We start from the raw sequence: 21356 nt of genomic DNA, 5'->3' as shown, positions 1-21356 counted from the left end.
AGAAAATACCAGTACTTTTCTATTACAAACACATTTAAATATGCAGCAAATTTAACTTTACAAGCTACAATCGATACCTGCCTTTAGTATAAAGGCAATAATCTCCACATAACAGTTTGCAGCTTAAGGGAACACAACCATTTGAAAAATGTTATTGATATTTTCCACCATTAAAGACTAATTATTTACTCAGTAAGTTGTGCTGCTAAATTGGTCAATTTCAGTTCCATTTTACTTCCTTCAAGCCCTAAGCCTTGAAGCAAACAGTGGTAGTCTTTTGCCTTCCTCAAACAATGTGCTGCAGTATTACATAGTTCTAAATGTTTACTATGACTTCATGTCATCTTGTCCTATACAAATACCTTTTTACTACAGTATTTGTTAATTTATTAAATTACATTTTGAGATCTTTGTGATCAATTTTAATGCTTTTTTAATGAATTGAATATTTCTAAAAACTGGAAGATATTTGTGGCAAGCCTTGACCCATAGGGGGCGCAAGACTGAGAAACATCTAATGTAAATAAATTAAATGGCTAAGTTTTCTAACTTAAAATAAAGCCTAAATAAATGTAATATAAAAAGTATTTTTTTTAAGAATTAGTTTCAGTAACTGAAATGATCCCAATCTATAAAATAAAATTTACAGCACCACACTTTGAACAGGTTATCTTCCTCTTGTTATGCTGTGTGATTAAGAACAAACAGAAAATTAAGCCTCAAAAGCAGACTTTAAACATTCATATTGCAATACTAAGTATACTGGACAAAATATAGAACCACTAAAATAAATGAGAGTTACCCTTTCCAACTAATTTTTACCATTTATATTTCAAGGAAAATCAGTATTTTAAAGACTGTACTATATGAGCCTAATAAACAGAAATCACTAAAATACTAAGGTTAGAAAACGAGCAAGTCACACTCTGATAATAAGACCTGAAGGATTTTTGCATGGCAACAACGGATGCAGTTTTTCTTGAAACATTATATTTATGTATTTCTCATATAAATCTTTCTAAACTCGGTTTTTTATTTTAGTTACAAATCACCATTTTTTTTCCTAATAATCTTAAGTTACATCTGTGTGCAATACCTACTTTCGTTGTTTTACTAGCATCTTTTATTATGACTCCTTTTAAAAACTTCATAATGGGGAATGAAGATACTATTATAAAAGTGCGATTGAATTCTGTATTAGGTAGAATGCACATACCTGTCAGATGCTGCAGTTACAAATAAAACCATTTAAATGTCTGTTAATTACTGTTCTTTGATCAAGTATCATCTCTTAATACTGTCTTTGATGTCTGCACATGTATGAAAAGTAGGAGTCAAGACAGAAATGACTGCTTCTGTTCAGTAAACATACTTAAATATTTACTATTCACATGGGTAATAGTTATGGTATACTAACAGTATGACTAAATGTATGGTATACATCTCAAAGCTAAAAATGAACACCAATAATGAAACAGAACCAAAGCAGCAATTACATGAGATGAAATTAATCAAATCCCATGGGCTTGTGTTTTGAAAACTATTTAAAATGTTTTTGTTATCTGCTATTTTACTGTGCAGCATGATCATAGATCTAACTAAACAGACTTCCAAATTCAGAGATGCTTAATTTCTCTGATCAGAGAAAAGGTATGTGAGAGCTGCTGAATGCACACATACTAAAATGTAAATAGAAATTTATTGTAAAGCAGATCCAAATTCTTCATCACACACATTACCAGAATAGTCAAAATCAACCAAAAGTTTGCCCTCACCAACAGAAGTGCCATATTGACTAGAATAAGATTCCAACATTATAGAAGTCATACTGTCCCCTTAATGAAAGAAAACGGAGGCATTTTTTCTAATATAGCCAATAAAATAAAACTTATTTTTGCCCGATTACGATGTAATTTCAACAGCAAGAAAAGCTTAAATCCAGGAAAAAGTATGTGCTAATATATGCAACACTGATGTATAATCTTCCTGGCTAGGCAAAGTCTGAGGGAGATACATTAGTGCTGTCAACAGACTGTTAGCATGTCCCATAGGATGGACTTCCAGCAAAGTACAGATCTGAACGTGCTCAAGAAATCAGAACTTTACTGCAGAAATACAATTGTCATTTAAACCAACTTCTTTTTTTAGGAAGGATTGTTTTAAAAAATGGTGACAGGAGAACTAATGGATGCCTCCTTTGCTTTCATGTCCTGTTAATTAAGACTCTATTCCAAATCCATCCTGTTTTACTGATGTTGTAGTCAAGAGACAGCAGAATGAGTTCTAAAGAAGGAGGTTCTCTCAATCACATTTAACTTCAGAAATGCACAAACAACCAGGATTCTGGTTATTTAACAGGTCATAGAAGTAATGATAGGTAATCACTTTTTTCCCCTGCAGAAATCTCAGCTGTGTAACCACACAATAATGATTACCTTTCTAATATTTTTGCAAGATAGTAAAGCTGGTAATGGGAAATTTGGCTGTCATCAAAATGCTACAGTAGAATGGAAGGATGCCAGTTAAGAGAATATATTAAGCATTTTAAGCACACAAGCACACACTGCTTAACGCTTTGGTTCTCCTACAAGCCTAGCAACCCTGGACAATACATACACACATTCCCTTCCCTGAGGCTGCTTCAGTAACACTAGTCATTTGTCCCATCACAGACAGGTTTAAGGCTAATTTACAGAAAAATAAATACTGAAAAATAAAGGTTCATACATGTCATTTAGCTTACTCTATTACATTCATTATCAGAAGTTGTCTGCTTTTGCTTCCTATCATGTCTTCTCCACTAGCATTGGTAAGTATTTGACTGAGCTCGTGACAGATCACATAATGTTCAACTGATATATTTCTGCAAAAGGTCAGACTAAACCTATAATCACGACAAGTATACTCTTCCAAATAACTATTTGGACCCATGTTCACCATTAAGTAATTTAGGACAGCTTCACATTTGGATCCTAATTTACATGGAGCATACTGTTTGATGTACTTCAAGTTCAGGTAGCACTAGAAGGAGTCACAGAATAAATCAACAAAAGAAATAGTAACAATTCACCCACACTGGATGTGATTAATCTAAAACATCCAAAGGAAATCAAGTATAAAGTTGAATCACCAACTGTAGATTGTCAGTAGCTTCTAAAATAGTGTTACTTTTAATGTCAGAAATTTCCTCAAGTTCTTTTAAGAAGTAAAAAAAATTGATCCGAGTGAAATAGTCTGCTTGGATTTGAAATGGATTTCAGCAAAGCTCCACATTAGGAGCTCTTAAAGAAAACCAACTGTTGTATTTTAAGGGGAGTAAAAATCTTACATTAAAGATTTGCTTTAATTATGAGAAATAAGTAATAGCAATAAATGCTTAGTTTACTCAGAGGGAAAAAGTCACCTGCGGTGTCCCACATGTTCAAAAATTATAGATAGGCAGGAGGGTAGTGCAGTAACAAAGTTTTCTAATACTACTAAGCTATTCAGAATAATAAAGACAAAAGCCGATGACAAATATTTACTTCACATCTCCATGGGATATGGTGCAACTGCATAATAAACTGTCACAGAATATCCAGGTTAGACAATACAGATGTTGTACATGGAGGAAAGCATTCTAACATCACTTCACAAAGAGAACAAAGGCCTCCTTAACCTCAGGAAATATAATTCAGAGATACAATAAAAGCTTTTATGAAAAAAAAAAAAACATAGTCTGGCAAAATAAACTGCCAAAAACTCTTCAGAGCAATACAAGATAATGAAAGCATAATGATGTACTCAGAAATACAGTCTGAACATTGAAAAACCATGATCCAAAGCTGTGTTCAGAACAGAAACAGCTTGAGAGTAATTTTATATTTATAATGTTTAAAAAAATCCTACAAAATCTTCTAAAAGAAAAAACCCAATTATTTCTAAGATTCAGTAAAAGTTCAAGAATGTATCAGGAGGACAACACTCCACAAGAAAGACTTAAAACAATGTGTTTTGTCATTTGTGAAAGAAAATTATCGAATCATTAGATTAAGGGAAACTGTAAAAATCATACAAAATATGGGTTAAGAATCTTGTGATAAACACTTAAGTAATACTCTGGATAAAGTTGGAACATTAACTCTGGAATGACCCCCATGAACACAACCAGGAGATACTGCATTCTGTGATTTTTTTGGTTTTGAGGAATAAAACACTGTGATTTTTTTAATATTCAAACTCCTTTGGACTCATGAACAGAATCCTTGATTACAAATCTACTTTTTAATGAGCATTACAACCTTAACTATTTTCCCTTCTCTGCTTAATCAAGGGAAAGAGTTTCAGTTTTCGTAAAACTGAAACACATAACTACATCTCATTGACAAATCTATGGAAGAAACTAAGCAAGAGAGTCTACAAAACCATTGTGGGTAGATAATTTCAAAGACTTTCAAACTCACTTTAGGTCATAAATTGGACTTTGGAAAATGTCAAGGCCATACGTGTAAGATCTGGCACACTTGAAAAGTTAGAGGCCTGTTAGAGTGATGAACTTATTATAATAATTCCAAATGGCACATTAAAGCTTAGAAATTTTTACACAAATATTTCTCCATACCATAATGCTTTCTCTAGATCTATGATCTAAAGTTTAGTTGAATGGTCAGGAACAATTAAACTAATCAGGACCAATAAATTTCACTTTCACAGAGGAAATTCAGAAACTTCACAATTTCTTCTAGAAATTTGCTTACAGGAACAAAATCACTTTGATTTTATTTTTATTTTTGGTGTCTTTGTTAGAGAATATAAGTTAAGAGTCATCTTGAATACTGATAACTTTAATCACATTTTTTCCCAGGACAGATGTAATTATGAAGTACCTTCTATTAGCAACAGCAGAAATAGTTACATTACTGCAGCAGCATAGTTGCACAGTTTTTCTTGTTAAAAAAAAGAACGAACAACCTGTAATTTCCTTTAAAAAAATCCGGTACAAAAGCTTAGTTTAAAGCAGGAGGAAACAACTTTTATTATTCTAGTAGTGGACTCACTTGTACTTCACATTTTGGGCAAGAATCCTGATTTAAAGCATCATGAGCCTGCTGAAGTTCCTCTTGTAACTGACAAATCTTCTCATCTTTTCCAAGTAACTGATCCTGAAGCAAGGCACAGTTTCGCTGCAGTTGAATTTCACTTGTTTTAACAGTTTCAAAACATGAAGTCAATTCATTATAAAGCTATGAGAGGGGAAAAAAGAAATAACAGCATTAAAAATAACTTCAGTGTAGACAGACATATAAACACAGGACGAGAGAAAGTATAATTTAAGTAACTTATCCACAAAGATCACCCTCTTATTTTTAACTATTCTTTTGTACTTCTTGTCCTCCTGCCTCCTGTCATGCACCATACATTTGAAAATAGTGATTGTAAAATCACTGAAACTTTAAGTTTAAAAGAAGTTTTTCCAGAAAAACAGAACTTATATTAGAATATTATCAGTTTCAGTTGCTTCTTTATAGCATTTATGCCACAAAGAGACACCTGAAAATTGGTATTTATTTTACTTCTTCAATATTTTATATAAAATACAGAAAACACAAAAGAAAAAAAACAATCCCATATTAATATTAGGCAAAAAATTGAAATGTCTGTCCTGGGAATGAAATTAACGTTTTTAATATAGCTTGGATAGCAATACAGTGAATTCACAAATGCCGACTGCATATTGTATGAAGTGTAAAATGGTTCTTTAAATAATTATTCTGTGGGAAATTTTTTGACATTAACTATAAAACCCAGAGATGATATTAGAAGTTCTTATCCCTGGCTGTTGCTCAACTGTTCTTGCTGAAATCAGAATATTGTATATATTCTGCAATCGCTTTACAAGAGATTCCATACACATGAAGAATTTCTAGAACTACACCTAAGTAATAACTAGCAGTACATACCATCTAACTGACAAAAAGAACTTATTTTGCATGAATAACTTGCAAAACTTGCAAAACTTAACAATCATCCCATCCCTCTATTTTTACCCTTCTTTTTCAATAGAAACATCTGAAAACTGTTTAAAAGAAAATCAGCTTTTTATTAGAAAAATATAAAAAACAGTTTGAAAAATAAACCTGTAGTTGAACAAACAACAGTACAGATTCTGAAGGAAATACATGATTCCACAGCTTCACTACCTAAGCATACATTCCTCTCTCCATTTCAGTCCTTCATTCCCTTGATTGTCCTTTTTTTCTCAAAATATACAATATTCCCTCTGACTATTTCTTCTACCATAAAAAAATCTGTAGAAGGCATGTACTTCCACAGCTGACAGTTTTCTTTGGAAAATCCATTTCTGCCATTCCACCCACAAGAAACTAATTAAGTATTAAAATCAGAATTTCCAAATCTATCAATAATGTTTATAAGTACAAGGAACTGACACAAGTAATTTTACCTGTAAAAACATTATTTTACCCTTCGTTTTATTCTTTGTCAGCTTTAATTAAATCACACGTTTCTTTCTCCCTTTCATCTGCTTACATTCCTTAGAAGCTAAAAGCTCTGAAAAACAATCACAACTTTTAGATTTGGAAATTGTCTACCTAACACAGTGTGAGAAATTTGCAAACAATAATCTCCCTTCCTTTCCTTCTTCCTATCATTTTCTTCTCCCATGGGCTCTCAAAATCCACACAGGACAAAGTAAATTACTTCTTGCTTATTTCCAAAGCAGATCAGAGATCATGTCTCTCAGGCACAATTAATTCAAAGTCCAGATAGACTGATTTCAAATGACTCCGAGTCTTAAAAATTAAACTTCTGCATAGATATTTCTGTGCCTATTGAATCTTTCTTATATATTTAAGAAAGCTTACATCATCTCTAGAAATGCAAGATTAGCCAATTTCTTATGGAAATCAGTAGGTATCTCACAGGAAAATAAACAGTTCATTTATCAAAAACATGCATTTTTAGATAATGTCCTTCCAAACGAATGGAACATCAAGACACAGTAACTTCCAGCTATAACTACATAAGCTCATTAGCTAGATTATACTGGTATGACAATTTACTGGTTTTATGACTAGCAGCACTTAAGTGGTTGTAATTATAGTATCTGAAAGGTAACATCCTAGTAAGATGAATGGAGAACATCAAAAACATGATGGTTTTTTCTAGCTGGCAGCCACATCCCCTAATGTAACTAATGGGTATTTTTGGTAGTCAGCATTTGTCAGGACAAGACAAATAGCATGTCTTTTTACTTGCATAAACTTTTCCAACCTTTCCTGTTTTGAAAACAGCAACAACAAAACACATATATTTCAAGTGTAAGACTAGATAAAAGCCATATGCAAAAAACCACATTCACATCATTCATCTTTTTACACTGAGGTTTATATACTTTTTTTCAACACCGTCAGTGTACTAGTTTATAGGACTCATTCTTTCTCATTTACGGGTATTTAACATCAGGAAATTTCAAAATGAAAATTATCTGTATGAAAAGAAATGGTTCTATCTACTGTCCACAGCTTCCAAATTTCATTCGTGGCCATGCACTGTTTTGTGGATCAAATACATACTTAATGTTTATATTGGATTATTTGTGGCAGTTCTGCTTACTTTTGACCCTGTTTTAGAAGAGGCACCACATTTAGTCACACTGTAGTAAGGACATTCCAGAACATACAGAATTGCACAACACAGTGAAACAGATCTACCATTAATAAAGATGCAGAAAGTCAGGTGTAGAATGACAAGATGTAAAATGGAGATCAGAGGACTAGAGATGGAACACTGAGTAGAAAATTCAAAAGAAAGACAAAATTATTGCAAATTATTTATCTCAGAACTAGCAAGCATCACAGAAAAGAATTGTGAAGTCTTGACTGCACATAAGTGAGTGGTTATACTTTACATGAATGACAATAAACACGAGATTTATCCAGGAAATTGTTTAATCCCCAAGAAGAGATATAAGAAATATTTATGTTTCCAAGGTAAAAAGAAAAAGCCAAATATTTAAAATCATTCCTTATACATTTTATGAAATTCGGTATTGGTAAAAAAAGGCAACAGTCAGCAACGCAGACTGTACTCTGCAAAAGCTCTTCCATTGACTGTATTTTGAGAATGTCTAATGCCTTAGAGCTGTCCTTTCTCTGATAGGCAACATACACCGTTACAGGTGAAGGTACTTAAAAACAAATAAAAAAAGATTAAAAGTATCTGAAATCAGTACACTGTAATAAATTTAGTCTATATGACACAAGAGCATTATTTATCAGTCAGGAAGGCAGAGTAACTTAGCTGAATTACAAGAAAAAAAGTATCCCATATGTCTCAGCTACCCTACCAATTTCCTATATTGATTTAACTGATTTTACCAGAAAACACTTTTGCTAGATCTTTGAAGAGTTACTTAAAACAGAAAAATTCATTAGAACAGTAGGTGTGCTTAATGTCATCAAGTAAGCTAAAAATGCCAGACCAAAGCTAGGACTTCCCGGAGAACCAAAATATGTGACTCTAATGCCTGCTCATATGTGGTAGAAAATATTTAACAGCCTGATAATGGTGGGGTGAAGTAAAATACTGACATATATGAAATATATGTGATGGCAAAATTAAGTTAGGTCAGACCAAGAAAAGCTGAGGAATTTCAACAAAACCTGGTAAAACTAAACAATTAACCCATGCTATCTATTGTATTTTATCTTAGCCAGAATCATAGTGCAACTGGAAAAAAACTGCAGAATGAAACAGTTGACACAAATGACCAACACTAACATTATACAAGTGTGCAGGATTTATTTTAAATGAGGTTTAGACTGCTCCTGTGTACTGAATGCTAATTAACAGCTGGAACACATTTTCCAGTTCCAGAATAGTTTCCAGTTCCAGAATAGTTCCCAGTTCCGTGATGCAAAGGCCATTTAGTTAATGCTGTCATAGAGTTTTCTACGATATCAACTAAAGTACAAAAAGTGGGGACATCCGGGAGATTTCCTTCAAAAGTATACTCCTGAGAGTAACTAACACTAAGGTATATCCATCCATTAAAATTCAACAGTAGCCAACGATATACACTGTGTGTGAAACAAATATTCTCTTGCATTAAACGTTTATCTAAATGCTCACACCCTAAAAAACAGTGTATTACAGAGAGCTGAGTAAATGAACCTGAACATACAATAACATTGAACATATAGTAATGACACTAATGAAAAAAAGTCTAAAGTAAGACACAATAAAACTATAAGGGAAACTATTACAGCACCGTCGCAGAAATCCATGTTAAAAGATCATGCTGTTTATGAAAATCTGAAAAGAACAAGGGCAGAAATCAGCTGGAGAAGCTCTAGGATGAAACTGAAGAGGCACTCCAGACAGATTATGTACAGCGCATTCATGGTGTTTAGTTTTAAAATGGAAAAGCAAAGCTGGAGTGATTTTTTTAAGACAAGAGACCATGAAGCTTACCTATGATACAAGATAAAAATGTAAGCCGCAAGGGAGAGGTTAAGAAGAAAAACAAAAGAAAGAACAGAATGGATGCAAGTAACATGAGACAACATGCAAGCAACAGTCACTAGTATAAGCTAAAAGAGAAAATGTGCTTTCCTCAACTTTATGGTACCATATAATTGCAAATACCATGGTTGTTTTGGAAACCATGTAAAATGGATAACTTTAGTAATATACCTTCTAAAAAATAACAGAAGAGAACATAAAAGAAAAGGGCATGTCTGTCTTTCTGATAAGAGTTGTTAATGCAAAAATTCAAACTGATGAGTCTATTTACTGTAATGAATCCAGTATTTACGGTTTCCTGATTGATTCCCCCACCCGCAACATAGCCTTCCTTCCAATGTATTCATCCAACTTACCAGTTTTGTGCAACTCCTTGTGTTGATATGGCCACCTAATGGTGGGGCTTGTGGATTGCTTTTTTGGATATATAAAAATTTTGACACATTTCGCTCAGAAAGACCATGTTTATCAGCAACAACTTCTCTGTGAAAAGCAACCAAACCCTATTTAGATTTCTTCTCTCTATATAGCATACCATCAGAGAGCGCTCAGCAGGCTTGTGAAGAACACCAATCCTAGTTAATGCAGATTATCTGATTATACTCAAAATTCAGATACATTTAAATCTTATGATTCTAACTCAGATCAAAACTGGCATTACTCACAAACATATGTAAGTAAGCTTAATCATAAGATTTTTCTTCCTTTCTTGATGTACAACTGCTCTTGCTCTTAACTTGCACTCTTGCACAGTTTACATAATTTCTTTCATCTACAGCTCTCATATTCTAAAAAAACACATTATGCTTGCCAGAAACATTAAGAAAAAGGTTTGCAAACATTAGTAGCAGACTTAGAATTATAGACTATTTACTTTCCTTATTCCAAATACTTAAGCATTTTTCAAGTACCAATCTACACCGTTACATACAGGAACTATAGCATACTAAGAATAACAGTACAGGGGTTTTCATGCATGAAAATCATCGCCTGTGAGTGCAGAGTTTAACATCACTCTGAGAGAACCAGAGCCATCCATGATTTCTTCAACTTCAGCCTATGGGCACATCTGATGCCAAAAACCTACTTGCTAGTGTGTGACCAACTGTACTGGTATTTGGTATACAAGAAATAAATAGACTAACTTAATTAACACACTTCCCAACAACAGAAAACAGTATCGGAAATTGAACTAAAGTGTGAGATAATCTTTGTTAAAGATCTGAGTTTCTCACAGCTTTCACAGATGAAGTGGACTACAAAAATGATGATTCACTTATTACTGGGGGGTGGGCTTCCGCATATTTGACTGGACAGTTAGTTTCTCTCAGCTCTTAGCATGTGTGAAAGAACTTATGGTTTTTATTCCAATTTGAGGGAGAACCTGCATTGTCACTATCATTTACACATCTATATGGTTTTAGTTTTCATTTTGTGAGTTTGTGTAACATAAAAAGAAATACATGTAGGTGATTTGTAACAATGCTTAAAGGTTGTTGCAGTTGAAAAAAAAAGACTGTCAGTGCTAAAACATAGTAAAAAGCCAGTAACTTGACATTGTGATTACAATTTCTCAGACTTGAAGGAAGGCAAACTACCTCCACAAACTGACACCAGGAGAAGGATTATCAAAGGCAAATGCAGGCACAAAATTAACCATAACATACAAAAATGCATCTGACACTATCCTATTTTTATCTACTTTCTGGTGCACTTGATGCAGACTTCTGGAATGCCTCACAATTGAAAACTCTTACTGTGTTTTCTAATTATGCCAAAAACGTAACTACTGAGTAATGCTTTTCTTCATCAAAGACAGGTACTGTAGCTCTATCCACAGTATTCTGTATTTGAGAACTGGGTTCCAGGAAACAAATTACAATTTCCTATTTAATGACAAATAAGGGTATTTCCACTTCACTAAAGGGGTCTTCCACCAAGAGATTTTTAATCAGTATGATTAACAAGGAACCTAAAGGCCACATCAGATCAAGGGAAAGTACTGCATTATAAAAACAAAGGCCCTAAATTGTATATTTCAGAAAACTGTGATAAGCTGGCTCAGGAGTTCAGAATCTCAACTTGTCTTATTATCCCTAGTATTGATTGAAGTCTCTCCACCTTGAAATTGTTGGTGAGGACAAATCTATTGAGTCTCATTAAATCCAGCACAGGAATGAAGTCCCCAGAGTGTTTGGGACCACTAAAACAGATGCTATACATTTTAGAAAAATATTCCCTATCCTTGAGAATGAGAACTACAGCTGTAATATGAAATAGATATTAATTTGTTTCCACAAATGCTCTAACATAAAGGAGTTATTGTAGAACACAGCACCCATAAAATTTGTATTTAAAGAAAAAAAAAGGTAGCAGTATGTCAAGTCAACACAACTTGATAAAACAGATTACAGATCTTCACATGTATATGCTGCCCACTACAGCTAGACTTGGAAGAGAATCTGTGGTCCTCAATGGATTTACACATAATCCAGTGCAAGCTCATGACCTTGATCTGGTTTAGCAGAAATGTTTTTTTCTATTCAGTCTACTGTTTCATACTACACATTAACATCAGCACAGGGAGAAGTTCTTCCTAAATGGTAGACTGTTAAGATGAACTTGAAATATGTGAGCCAACCACATTGTCTGAGCTATAGCATATACTGCCTATCTGACCACTGCCAGAGAGGTCATTGATCTTCCTGTAAGGGACAATATATCATAGGACGTACACAGTGATAGGCTCAATGCCATTCAGAGAAGTTGGAAAATATTCCTTTGTGAATGTTTATGGAATAGCTGACACATCCTTATCTAGCTGTTGCAGCCTGCATATTATTAATGCATGGAAGACAAACAGAACACACATTTGTCTGCAATAGTTTTCCTTTCTTATTCAAGGGAAAAATAGGCATTTGCATTATTTTTACAAATGCTGAATTTTCTAAAGGCCTGCTGTGACTTCAGTAGGACTGCATATCTTGTGATTTGGAACTTGTTACTTTGAAGCAACTACAGTTGGCTTATTTTATAGAGTTCCTCTGATCAGAAGTACAAAACAGGATTGTCATGATAAAGGAACTCCTCTTCCCCTCTGAAGTTCTCTCAAGTAAATTTGCCACAAAAATTACTACATCTATTCCATGCTGACTTAAGGAACTTAAATTTTATTTTTCCTTTTTTTTAAATATATACCTTTTTTTTTACCTATTTGTATAAAAAACAAAAATAACATATTTTTTCCAGGTGCATCAGATATTTTGATACTTTAAAAAAAGACAGCTTATCAGTTCCACAATATTATTTTTTCAGAATAATGGAGTTGGCTTTTGCTGCTTTAAGAGGCAAACCTTACTTCTCCATGTTGGAAAAATATTGAATTCAACACCTCCAAAACAGTAAATTTTACGGTCATCTGTGAGTTGAAGTACTTCGCAGCTATGAAAAAAAAAGGGCTTATCTTCAAAACCTCAGTATTCTTGTTCTTGTTCTATAGTCAGCTAAACAAAAGTCTTAAGTCCTGTTAGGACAGACCAAGAACTGTGAACCGGCTATTTGAAGCAATCATGAATTTTGAGCTAAGCCCAGTTCAGAAGCAGCTTGTCCCTATAGCTATATAAGTATACCCACCAATTTTCTATAATATGTAAATATTTGCCAACTTAAAATGGCAAAATTATTTTTCATAGGACAGATCTTTCCCAAATTGAAGTAGTACTGCAAAAAACACTATTATGCAAGGTAAAGTCACCTTTATAAAGAGTTTTGTCATGCTTTAAAACAGTCTCACAACAACACAGTTTTATTTTCTTTCATATGTTACAGAACTAGTCTGGAAGAATACGGTATTATAAATATCGATGAAGAGAGTTCATATTATCTTCACTTGTGCCTTTTATTTTTTTTTTTTGAGTGACTCAAAGGATCCATTTAACACCTACAGAAGCATTGACTAGAGAACGAAAAATGAAAGAAATAGCAACTCCTGATACCTACATTCTGTATTTAAAAAAAAATAAATCTATCATTTACTTTGTCTTAGGTTAGGTTGAACTCCCCCTGCCTTGTACATGTTCTGAACAACTTTGATGGAAATCTACCTGTAGCTTAACTGGACTACTACGGTAGTGAATAAAAGACTCTACTGTCACTACAGTGAATGATAAACTTGTGCAGAGTTAGGTACATAAGAATGTGCTGGGCACTATGTACCATAAAATGTTAACCAAACACATCTTCAGAAACCCAGTACTGATTCTGGCTTGACCTTGACCTAGCTTCACAATTTTATCACAAACTGCATGATCTAAGTAAGACGACAAAAGGAAACACCTGTTTTTTGAAAAAGCAGGTACACAATTTAAGAAAACAGCTCCAAGACTGGTAAAAGGTATGTCAAAGCTGTAAATACAACTTATTCCTGGTCTTCTTCCTTCTCAAGGTTTCTAAAAAGGAAGGAAACATATCTTCTGTATTTCTTATAAACTGAAAAACACATTGAAACTATTTGTTATACTCGAAAGGAGAAGTTCTGTGTACTGCACATGTGACAGCTCTTCATTGTTACAGTTTTTCCTATAATATGAATCTGTTCTGTATATGTAAATATAGTTATAAAATTTTGAATTAGTTATCCCTTTAAAAAGCTATTACAGCAACAATTTTTCCAGTTAATTTTGATAGAGCAGGTTTTTGCATCTTAAACCAGTAAAACTGATTGAGATTCACAAAAATACATTATTTACAAGTGAAAGGAATTTATTCTTCTAAATTATCAAAAACAAATCGGAGAACTTAGTAATTGAAAGCTCTAGCAGAGGAAGAAGAAGAAAAACATAGCTAACAAAATTACATAAAGAAATTGATATGCTTGCCAATTAACTATTTTTCTTCGGATGCACTATAGCTTAATTTTTAAGGGTCATCAATTCAATGTAAGGCAAGGGGCCATATATGCTGGCATGTAATTAGGCCAATAAACTCTGTTAATCTGCCAACCATATTTTGGACACAATAAAGATCCAGAGATCTCAAGGATGCAACACTACATAATGCTTTGATTAATCTGTCCATTGATATTATACATATGGATATTAAAATGAATCCTGTGACCAAAAGGCAGAACAACATACTTTTTGATATGATGTTGTTTCAGCTGTGTGAGCATCTTCTTGGTCTTTCAGTACTTTTTGTGTATCAGTATTGAGAGTCTGAAGCTGCTTTATCAGCTCAGCCTGCTGTGCTGTATGTTCAATGTTTTGTCTGTAAAGATTCTGCAGCTCCTGTAACTCCTTCCTGTGCAAAACAAGCAATAAAGAGAAATTAAGACAAAGAACAACAATGACCTCCATTAAAAAATTGCATTCAAATAATTTTATTGTAGATAATGAGTTTCCTATTTTCATTTATTTTTCTGTCAATTGCCTGATAAACACTAGAAGTTACATACAAAATATTTATCACATACTTTTGTGAAATATCTACAAAACGGTTAAGTTTCAAAATGGAATGCCTTCCAATTTCCCTCTAATGCTCTAACTGCTCTAAAATAAATGGATTTTCACTACTGCATCAACACTTCCTAATCAATATTCAGTTAACTCTTTAACAGTGTCAAAATGTAAAATATTTAGAACACATGGGCTGTACAATAAGTTTCTTCTTTTTTTTTTAACTAGAATCATCAGAAAAAAAAAGGTTTTCTTAACTTGCAGACTATGGGTAAAGCAAGTGTCTTTTTTGAAATGCATCTATTCCCTAGACACACAACGTATGTCTGCTGATAAATTACTTCTTGTCTGTGGGTACAGCATAGTGCAACAACCATAAGCAAAGTAAGTAAACTTTGGTGTGAATTGTATAACATAATAATAAAAGTAAACACAATAACAGAATCCTGTGGTAATGCAACCATAGGATAGATCTAGTATAATTAGTCTGCTTGAGAATTTTACTGTACTGCTGATAGATCTTAAAAATTAAGGCAGAAACACAGATCAGTAATTCTTACTTATTATAAACAATGATTAAAAACTTTGAATATATTCTGTAACATGTTAAAAGTTCAGATGACTCCATTAATCCCTTTTCATATATTTTCTCCTTAATTCCTTGTTTAATTCATGAGCACATTTCACACAAGTATTACACACAGATGCTGAAATATAAGTTTATCACTCCAACTAATTTTCTTCCTTCCTTCCTCAAAGAATTTTCTTGTTGACCTCCAACATGTATGTGACTCCTCTGTGCCTAGAATTATCATTAACAACAAGAGTTATCATTACATTTTTATAATACTGCTGGATATGTCCAGGCAAAGATTAGCGTACAAAAGGTAAACGGCAGTACCAAATTTTTCACGTTTTCCTAAGAAACTGCAAAATGACAAAGAAACCATTTTAAGGGAACTTTTCAAGAAACACTTCTTAAGATCCATGCCACTGCTTAATATGATGATTATTCACTAAACGTACAACATCTGAATAATTATATAAAAATTTAAATTACGTGTACCACAATAGCACAGTCAGACAACTCAATGCTGTTAAAAAAAGCACTGTTTGAAAAAGCCCGTTAACAGGCCAACACAGGAGAACACTTAAGGACACGCTTACTTAACAGTATTTAAGTCTTACTGTTTTCAATGAGATGTAAAGTAGCATTAAGGACTCTTTATGTAACGAAGGCAAAGTAGCAGAGCAGCAGAAATAAGGACACAGCGATATATTAGCACTTCCTAACACCCCGTACAACAGGCTTCCAAACAAGCACTTGTTTTATTTCCTTGACTGTGAGTGTATAGTAGAAACTGGCACATCTTTGCACTGCAGCTAAAACACAAATTATACTAATTTTGCACAGGTTCTCCAATCAGATCTTCATTCTGTTGTGGAAGGGAAAAACAGGGGATAGAGTTGAATCCTCACATACTGTTGCAAACGTTAGTAGGAAGTGTTGCCAAGTCCACTCTGCTATGTTGCTGCTCTTTAATTTGTATGCAAATATCAATGCAGTTATCTGTGTCTGTCACCTGAGAATGCACAGTACAATGTGTTCTCTAGTGGTCTGCCCACAAAGTGTATTAAGGTCAATGAGAACCTTTTTTGTTGACTTTTATCAGGCTTTGAGTCATACACTAAATGGGCTGGGATGGAGGGGTGGGGAGCGGGGCCGTGGGATGTGGAACTAAACATTACAGCTGCCCAAGATCTGCAGCGGTCAGAACACATGTTAACATGTTTCCTCATGTTAAATTCAAGGAATTTTAAACATAAGGAAACTCAATCACAACTCCTTTACACCACATTTTAAAAATCAAATTTTATTTCTTCATATACATATCCTAACTTGCTTTTTCTTTTTTCAGTGAAAAGTTACCCAAACCAAAATAGTTGCAATCTGAAAAGTCTTGAGACACAGAAATACACAACCACTGCATTTATCCACAGGGGGAACCTCCTTTTATTTCATTTTTAAACAAGAAGAGAGGAAATGATGCTCAATCTTACCAAGAATTATTCAGCACCAATGGTGCAATACAAATAAATTCACAGAACGGAGTACCTTTGATAACAGAAAGGCCAGCTTGGTGACGGGATCTTTAAACTAGGAATGGTGGAGGACAAAAGATGTTGATGGAGTAACAAGTGAGGGAGCTGTGGCCTGGGCTGGTAAGTAAAGGGCACAGGTTGGTGTGGACAGGAAAGACCTTGTAATGAACAATACAAGCTTCAGGGAGGACCACCTCAAGCGTATGGACACAAATAAGGGAGTGCTGACAGGACATCCATCAGTATGGGAGAGGCTCTTAAGAGCCTTCCTGGGAAATAAGCACAACTGTGTGCCCATCTGAGGCTGCTGTTCAACTGCACACAAGATGTCCCCTTGGAGGATGACTGGAAGACCCTGCAGTCACAGGGCTCATTGGGATCACAGAGACTCACATGACTGGCATGCTGCCATGAATTGACAAAGGGTCTTAAGGAAGGACAGCCTGGGATGGCAAGAAGTTGCCCTTTATTTGAAAGAGTAGTGTAAATGGATGGAGCTCTGCCTTGCGATGGGCAATGAGCCAGTTGAGAGCATGTGGGTCAGGTGTGGGCAGACCAATGCAGATGACATGGTGGCTGCCTGCTGATGCTTTCTGATCAGGAAGAAGAATTAAGTCCTCTTAAGAAAACCAGAAGATGATTCATGTTTGCCGTCCCTTATCTTCATGGGAGACTTGAATCACTCCAGTATATGCTGGAGGGACAACACAGCAAGGCACAAACAATCCAGGAGGTTTCTGGAGTGCTTCTTGCCACAGGCAATCAAGAGGCTGATGAGAGGAGACACATTGCTAGACCTCCTACTCACAAACAAGGGATGTAAAGGTTGGGGGCAGACTTATCTGCAGCAACCTTGAGATGATGGAAGTTCAGGATCCTGGGAGGAGGGAGAAAGGCAAAAAGCAGAATAACCACCCTTGATTTCAGAAGAACAGACTTAGGCATTTTGAGGAACCTGCTTGGAAGAATCCAGTATAATATCAGTCTGGAGAGAAGAAAAGTCCGTGAGAGCTTGTTGATTTTCAAGGATCACCTCCTCCAAAATTAACAATGGTGCATTCCAATGAGCAGAAAGTCAAGCAAAGGTAGTAGGAGGCTTGCATGGATGAACAAGGACCTCCCTTGAATAAACTCAAGTGTAAAAGGAAGGATACAAGACGCAGAAGCAGGGACAGGAAGAATTTAGAGACATTGTTTAAGCATGCAGCGATAGGGTTAGGAAAGCCACAATCAGGAGCAAAATGAAGACATGGGATTAAGTGGGTTCACTGCTGAAAACAGCAGGGGTTTTCGTAGCAAAGGACATAAAAAGGCCAAAGGACTCAATGCCTTCTTCAGCTCTCTGTAACACTTGTCTCCAGAAATCCCAGGTCCCTGTGACTCATAGTGTCAGTAGAGGAGGATGAGATCAAGGCACATTTAAACAAACTGGACAAACACACGTCCATAGGACTTGATGTGATGCACTTATGAGTGCTGAGAGAGGCTCAAAAATCTTTGAAAGGTCATAGCTATCAGGGGAGGTTCCTGAGGACTGGAAGAAAGCCTGACACTCCTATGTTCAAGAAGAACGACCTGGGAAACTAGAGCAGTCAGCCTCATCTCAATCCCTGGGAAGATGATGGACCATATAAAGAAGATCATTGGAAGTAGTCATCATGAATTTACAAAGGGGAAATGATGCTTAACGAACCTGACAGCTTTCTCTGATGAAATAACTAGCTCAGTGGGTGGGGGGAGAGCAATGGATGTTCTTTATCTTGACCTTAGTAAGGCTTTTGACACTGTCTCCCATGAAATGCTAATAGACAGACTGATAAGGTATAGGCTAGGCAAGTGGACAGTAAGGTGGACTAGAACCTGGCTAAACTACTGGGCTTAAAGAGCTGTGATCAGTGGCAAGCACGAAGTCCAGTTGAAGGCTAGGCACCAGTGGAGTATTCTAGGGGCTAACATTGAGGCTAATACTTTTTAACATCTTTATTAATGACCTGGACAATGGTACAGAGTGCACCATAGCAAGTTTGCTGATAACACAAAACTGCATGCAGTGGTTATTTCACCAGATATTTGTGCTGCCGTTCCAAGGGACCCCAACAGACTGGACAAGGAACTGACAGGAACTTCATAAAGTTCAACAAAGGGAAGTCCAAATTACAGCCCATGGGGAGTACTAGCACAGGCTGGGGGGTTACCATCTGGAAAGCAGCTCATCAGAAAATTCTCTGGGGATCCGGGTGGACATCAGCTTGACCATAAGCCAGTAACATGTGCTTGTGGTAAAGGCCAACGTCATCCTGAGCTGCACTGAGAAGAGCATTGCCAGCAGGGGGAGTGAGGTGATTCTTGCCCTCTGTTCAAAAGTGGTAAGACACATGTGGATGCTGTGTCCAGTTCTGGGCTCCCCAGTATCTTGGGAGACATGGACATACTGGAGTAAGTCCAGTGAAGGACCACAAAGAGGATAAAAGGACTGGAGCATCTGCTGTACATGAAGAGGCTGGGAGCGCTGGGGCTGTTCAGCCTGGATAAGGAAAGGCTCATAGGGATATTATAAACACGTATAAATACCTGATGGGACTCTATAAAGAAGATGGAGACAGACTCTTCTCAGTGGTGCCCAGATGTGGGAAAAGATCCAGTGGGCACAAATGAAAACACATGAAATTCTATTTAAACATAAGAAAAATGTTTTTACCCTGTAAGAGCGGTGAAACACTGGAACAAGCTACTCAAAGAGGTTACAGAGTCTCCATTCTTGGACATACTTGAACTCAACTGGACACCGTCCTGGGCAGTCTGCTGTAGCTGACACTGCTAGAGCAGAGAGCTGGACTTGCTGCAGCAGCAGGACGACACAATCACCAGAGGTGTCTGCCAGTCTCCACCACTCAGTGATGCCGTGTGATTCTATTACTAATTTGCTTGCAGTGTGCTCAAAGAGAGTGTACAAAATTCAACCCCACGATAAACAGAAAAACAGTTTAAAGATAAAAATGAATTTCTGATGAAAATATCTATCAATATGCCTACTCAAATCAGCAAACTACTAAGCACTCCACAAGAGACACCTGCCTGTCACTGCAGGAGGATAAGGATGTGACGTCCTAAGTAAAATGATACTTTGAGGCGAGCATGTAACAGAAGAAATAATAAAATATTGCAAATTGCATGTAACAAAGGTAATAAGTGGCATTTAAAATATATGTGCCTGTATACACACCTGTATCTATGTATGTATAGATGCATCTATACGTACATACACAGATATGTAGAAACATATACATCTTACATAATTTTACATACATGTAAAATATATAAATTGTATGTGTATGCATATGTATGCATACAAGTAGGATATATGTATGCAAATATAACACATATTGATAAAATGTTTCAACATACTGTACACTGTAAACAAACACAAATTTATGAAAAAAGTCACCATCAGCAACACTAATCGAAAAAACAATATACTCTCAGCTGAGTACCAAAACTGAAACACCTACTAGGTCTATTTTTTTCCCTACCACCCACACTCTCCCCATAAACAAAAACATCGTGATAAACTGAGAGTATTTAAGTCCTTTTAACATTGAAGTCACCAGATATTACTGAGAAAAAAAACACCTCTCTGTTTCTAATCTAACACCTCAAGATCAATACAATGGGAAACCAAGAAATTTACAGAAAGTGAGCTGAACTCTGCAATTCACAAGGAAGAGCCTGCTATGAAAAAAGTCAGGTTTTTCTCAAGTCAAAATAGAAGAGCATAACTAAATTATTTCGGCCACTTAAGTAAGATTACAATAACCTTAGTAGTTTCTTGATTTAAATGTTGCAAGATTGACACTACATGACGACACTACAAACTGGACTGCAGCAAGACTCAAAGATTTGACACTTTGTCCTGCCAATAACAGTATTTAAGGTTCATAGTATTGTTTAGGGTAGAGATAGCTCTGGTGCTTACATCTGACAAGAGCATGAACTAAAGCTTCCTCCTATCCTTAGAGGATAACATCTAATAAAACCTTTATGCCCTGCACAGTTTAAGAGTAAATTGTGGCTTCTCAGACATGTAAATTAAATGAGTAGCTACTGTCCCTCCAGAAGCTATACAACTGTGCTGCAAATAGAGTTTACGTTCATCACACCCACCACTTTAAGGTGATGCTGTTGGCTTTGTTTCACCACCGCAGTTTTGGTGAATACACTGGGATTCTGAGTACCTCAGCTACCCTTGTTACCAAGGGAGTGTAAGATGGTTTGGGA

General features: G+C 35.5%; 1 protein-coding gene across 3 annotated transcripts in view; it reads right to left on the bottom strand.

The window, feature by feature from the left end:
* Window positions 1-21356, bottom strand: part of CNTLN (centlein) — a 196365-nt gene that overhangs the window by 123039 nt on the left and 51970 nt on the right. For all 3 annotated transcript variants that reach the window (XM_074570561.1, XM_074570562.1, XM_074570563.1), the window contains 2 exons: window positions 14661-14823; window positions 5037-5222 (listed from right to left, as the gene is read on the bottom strand). In XM_074570561.1, coding sequence (XP_074426662.1) covers window positions 5037-5222; window positions 14661-14823 — 349 coding nt within the window. The remainder of the gene's footprint in view (window positions 1-5036; window positions 5223-14660; window positions 14824-21356) is intronic.

Source organism: Larus michahellis, chromosome Z (assembly GCF_964199755.1).
Source record: "Larus michahellis chromosome Z, bLarMic1.1, whole genome shotgun sequence".
Taxonomy (NCBI): Eukaryota; Metazoa; Chordata; class Aves; order Charadriiformes; family Laridae; genus Larus; species Larus michahellis.
The sequence above is the reverse complement of the archived record's forward strand: the minus strand, read 5'-3'. Positions and strand labels throughout refer to the sequence as shown.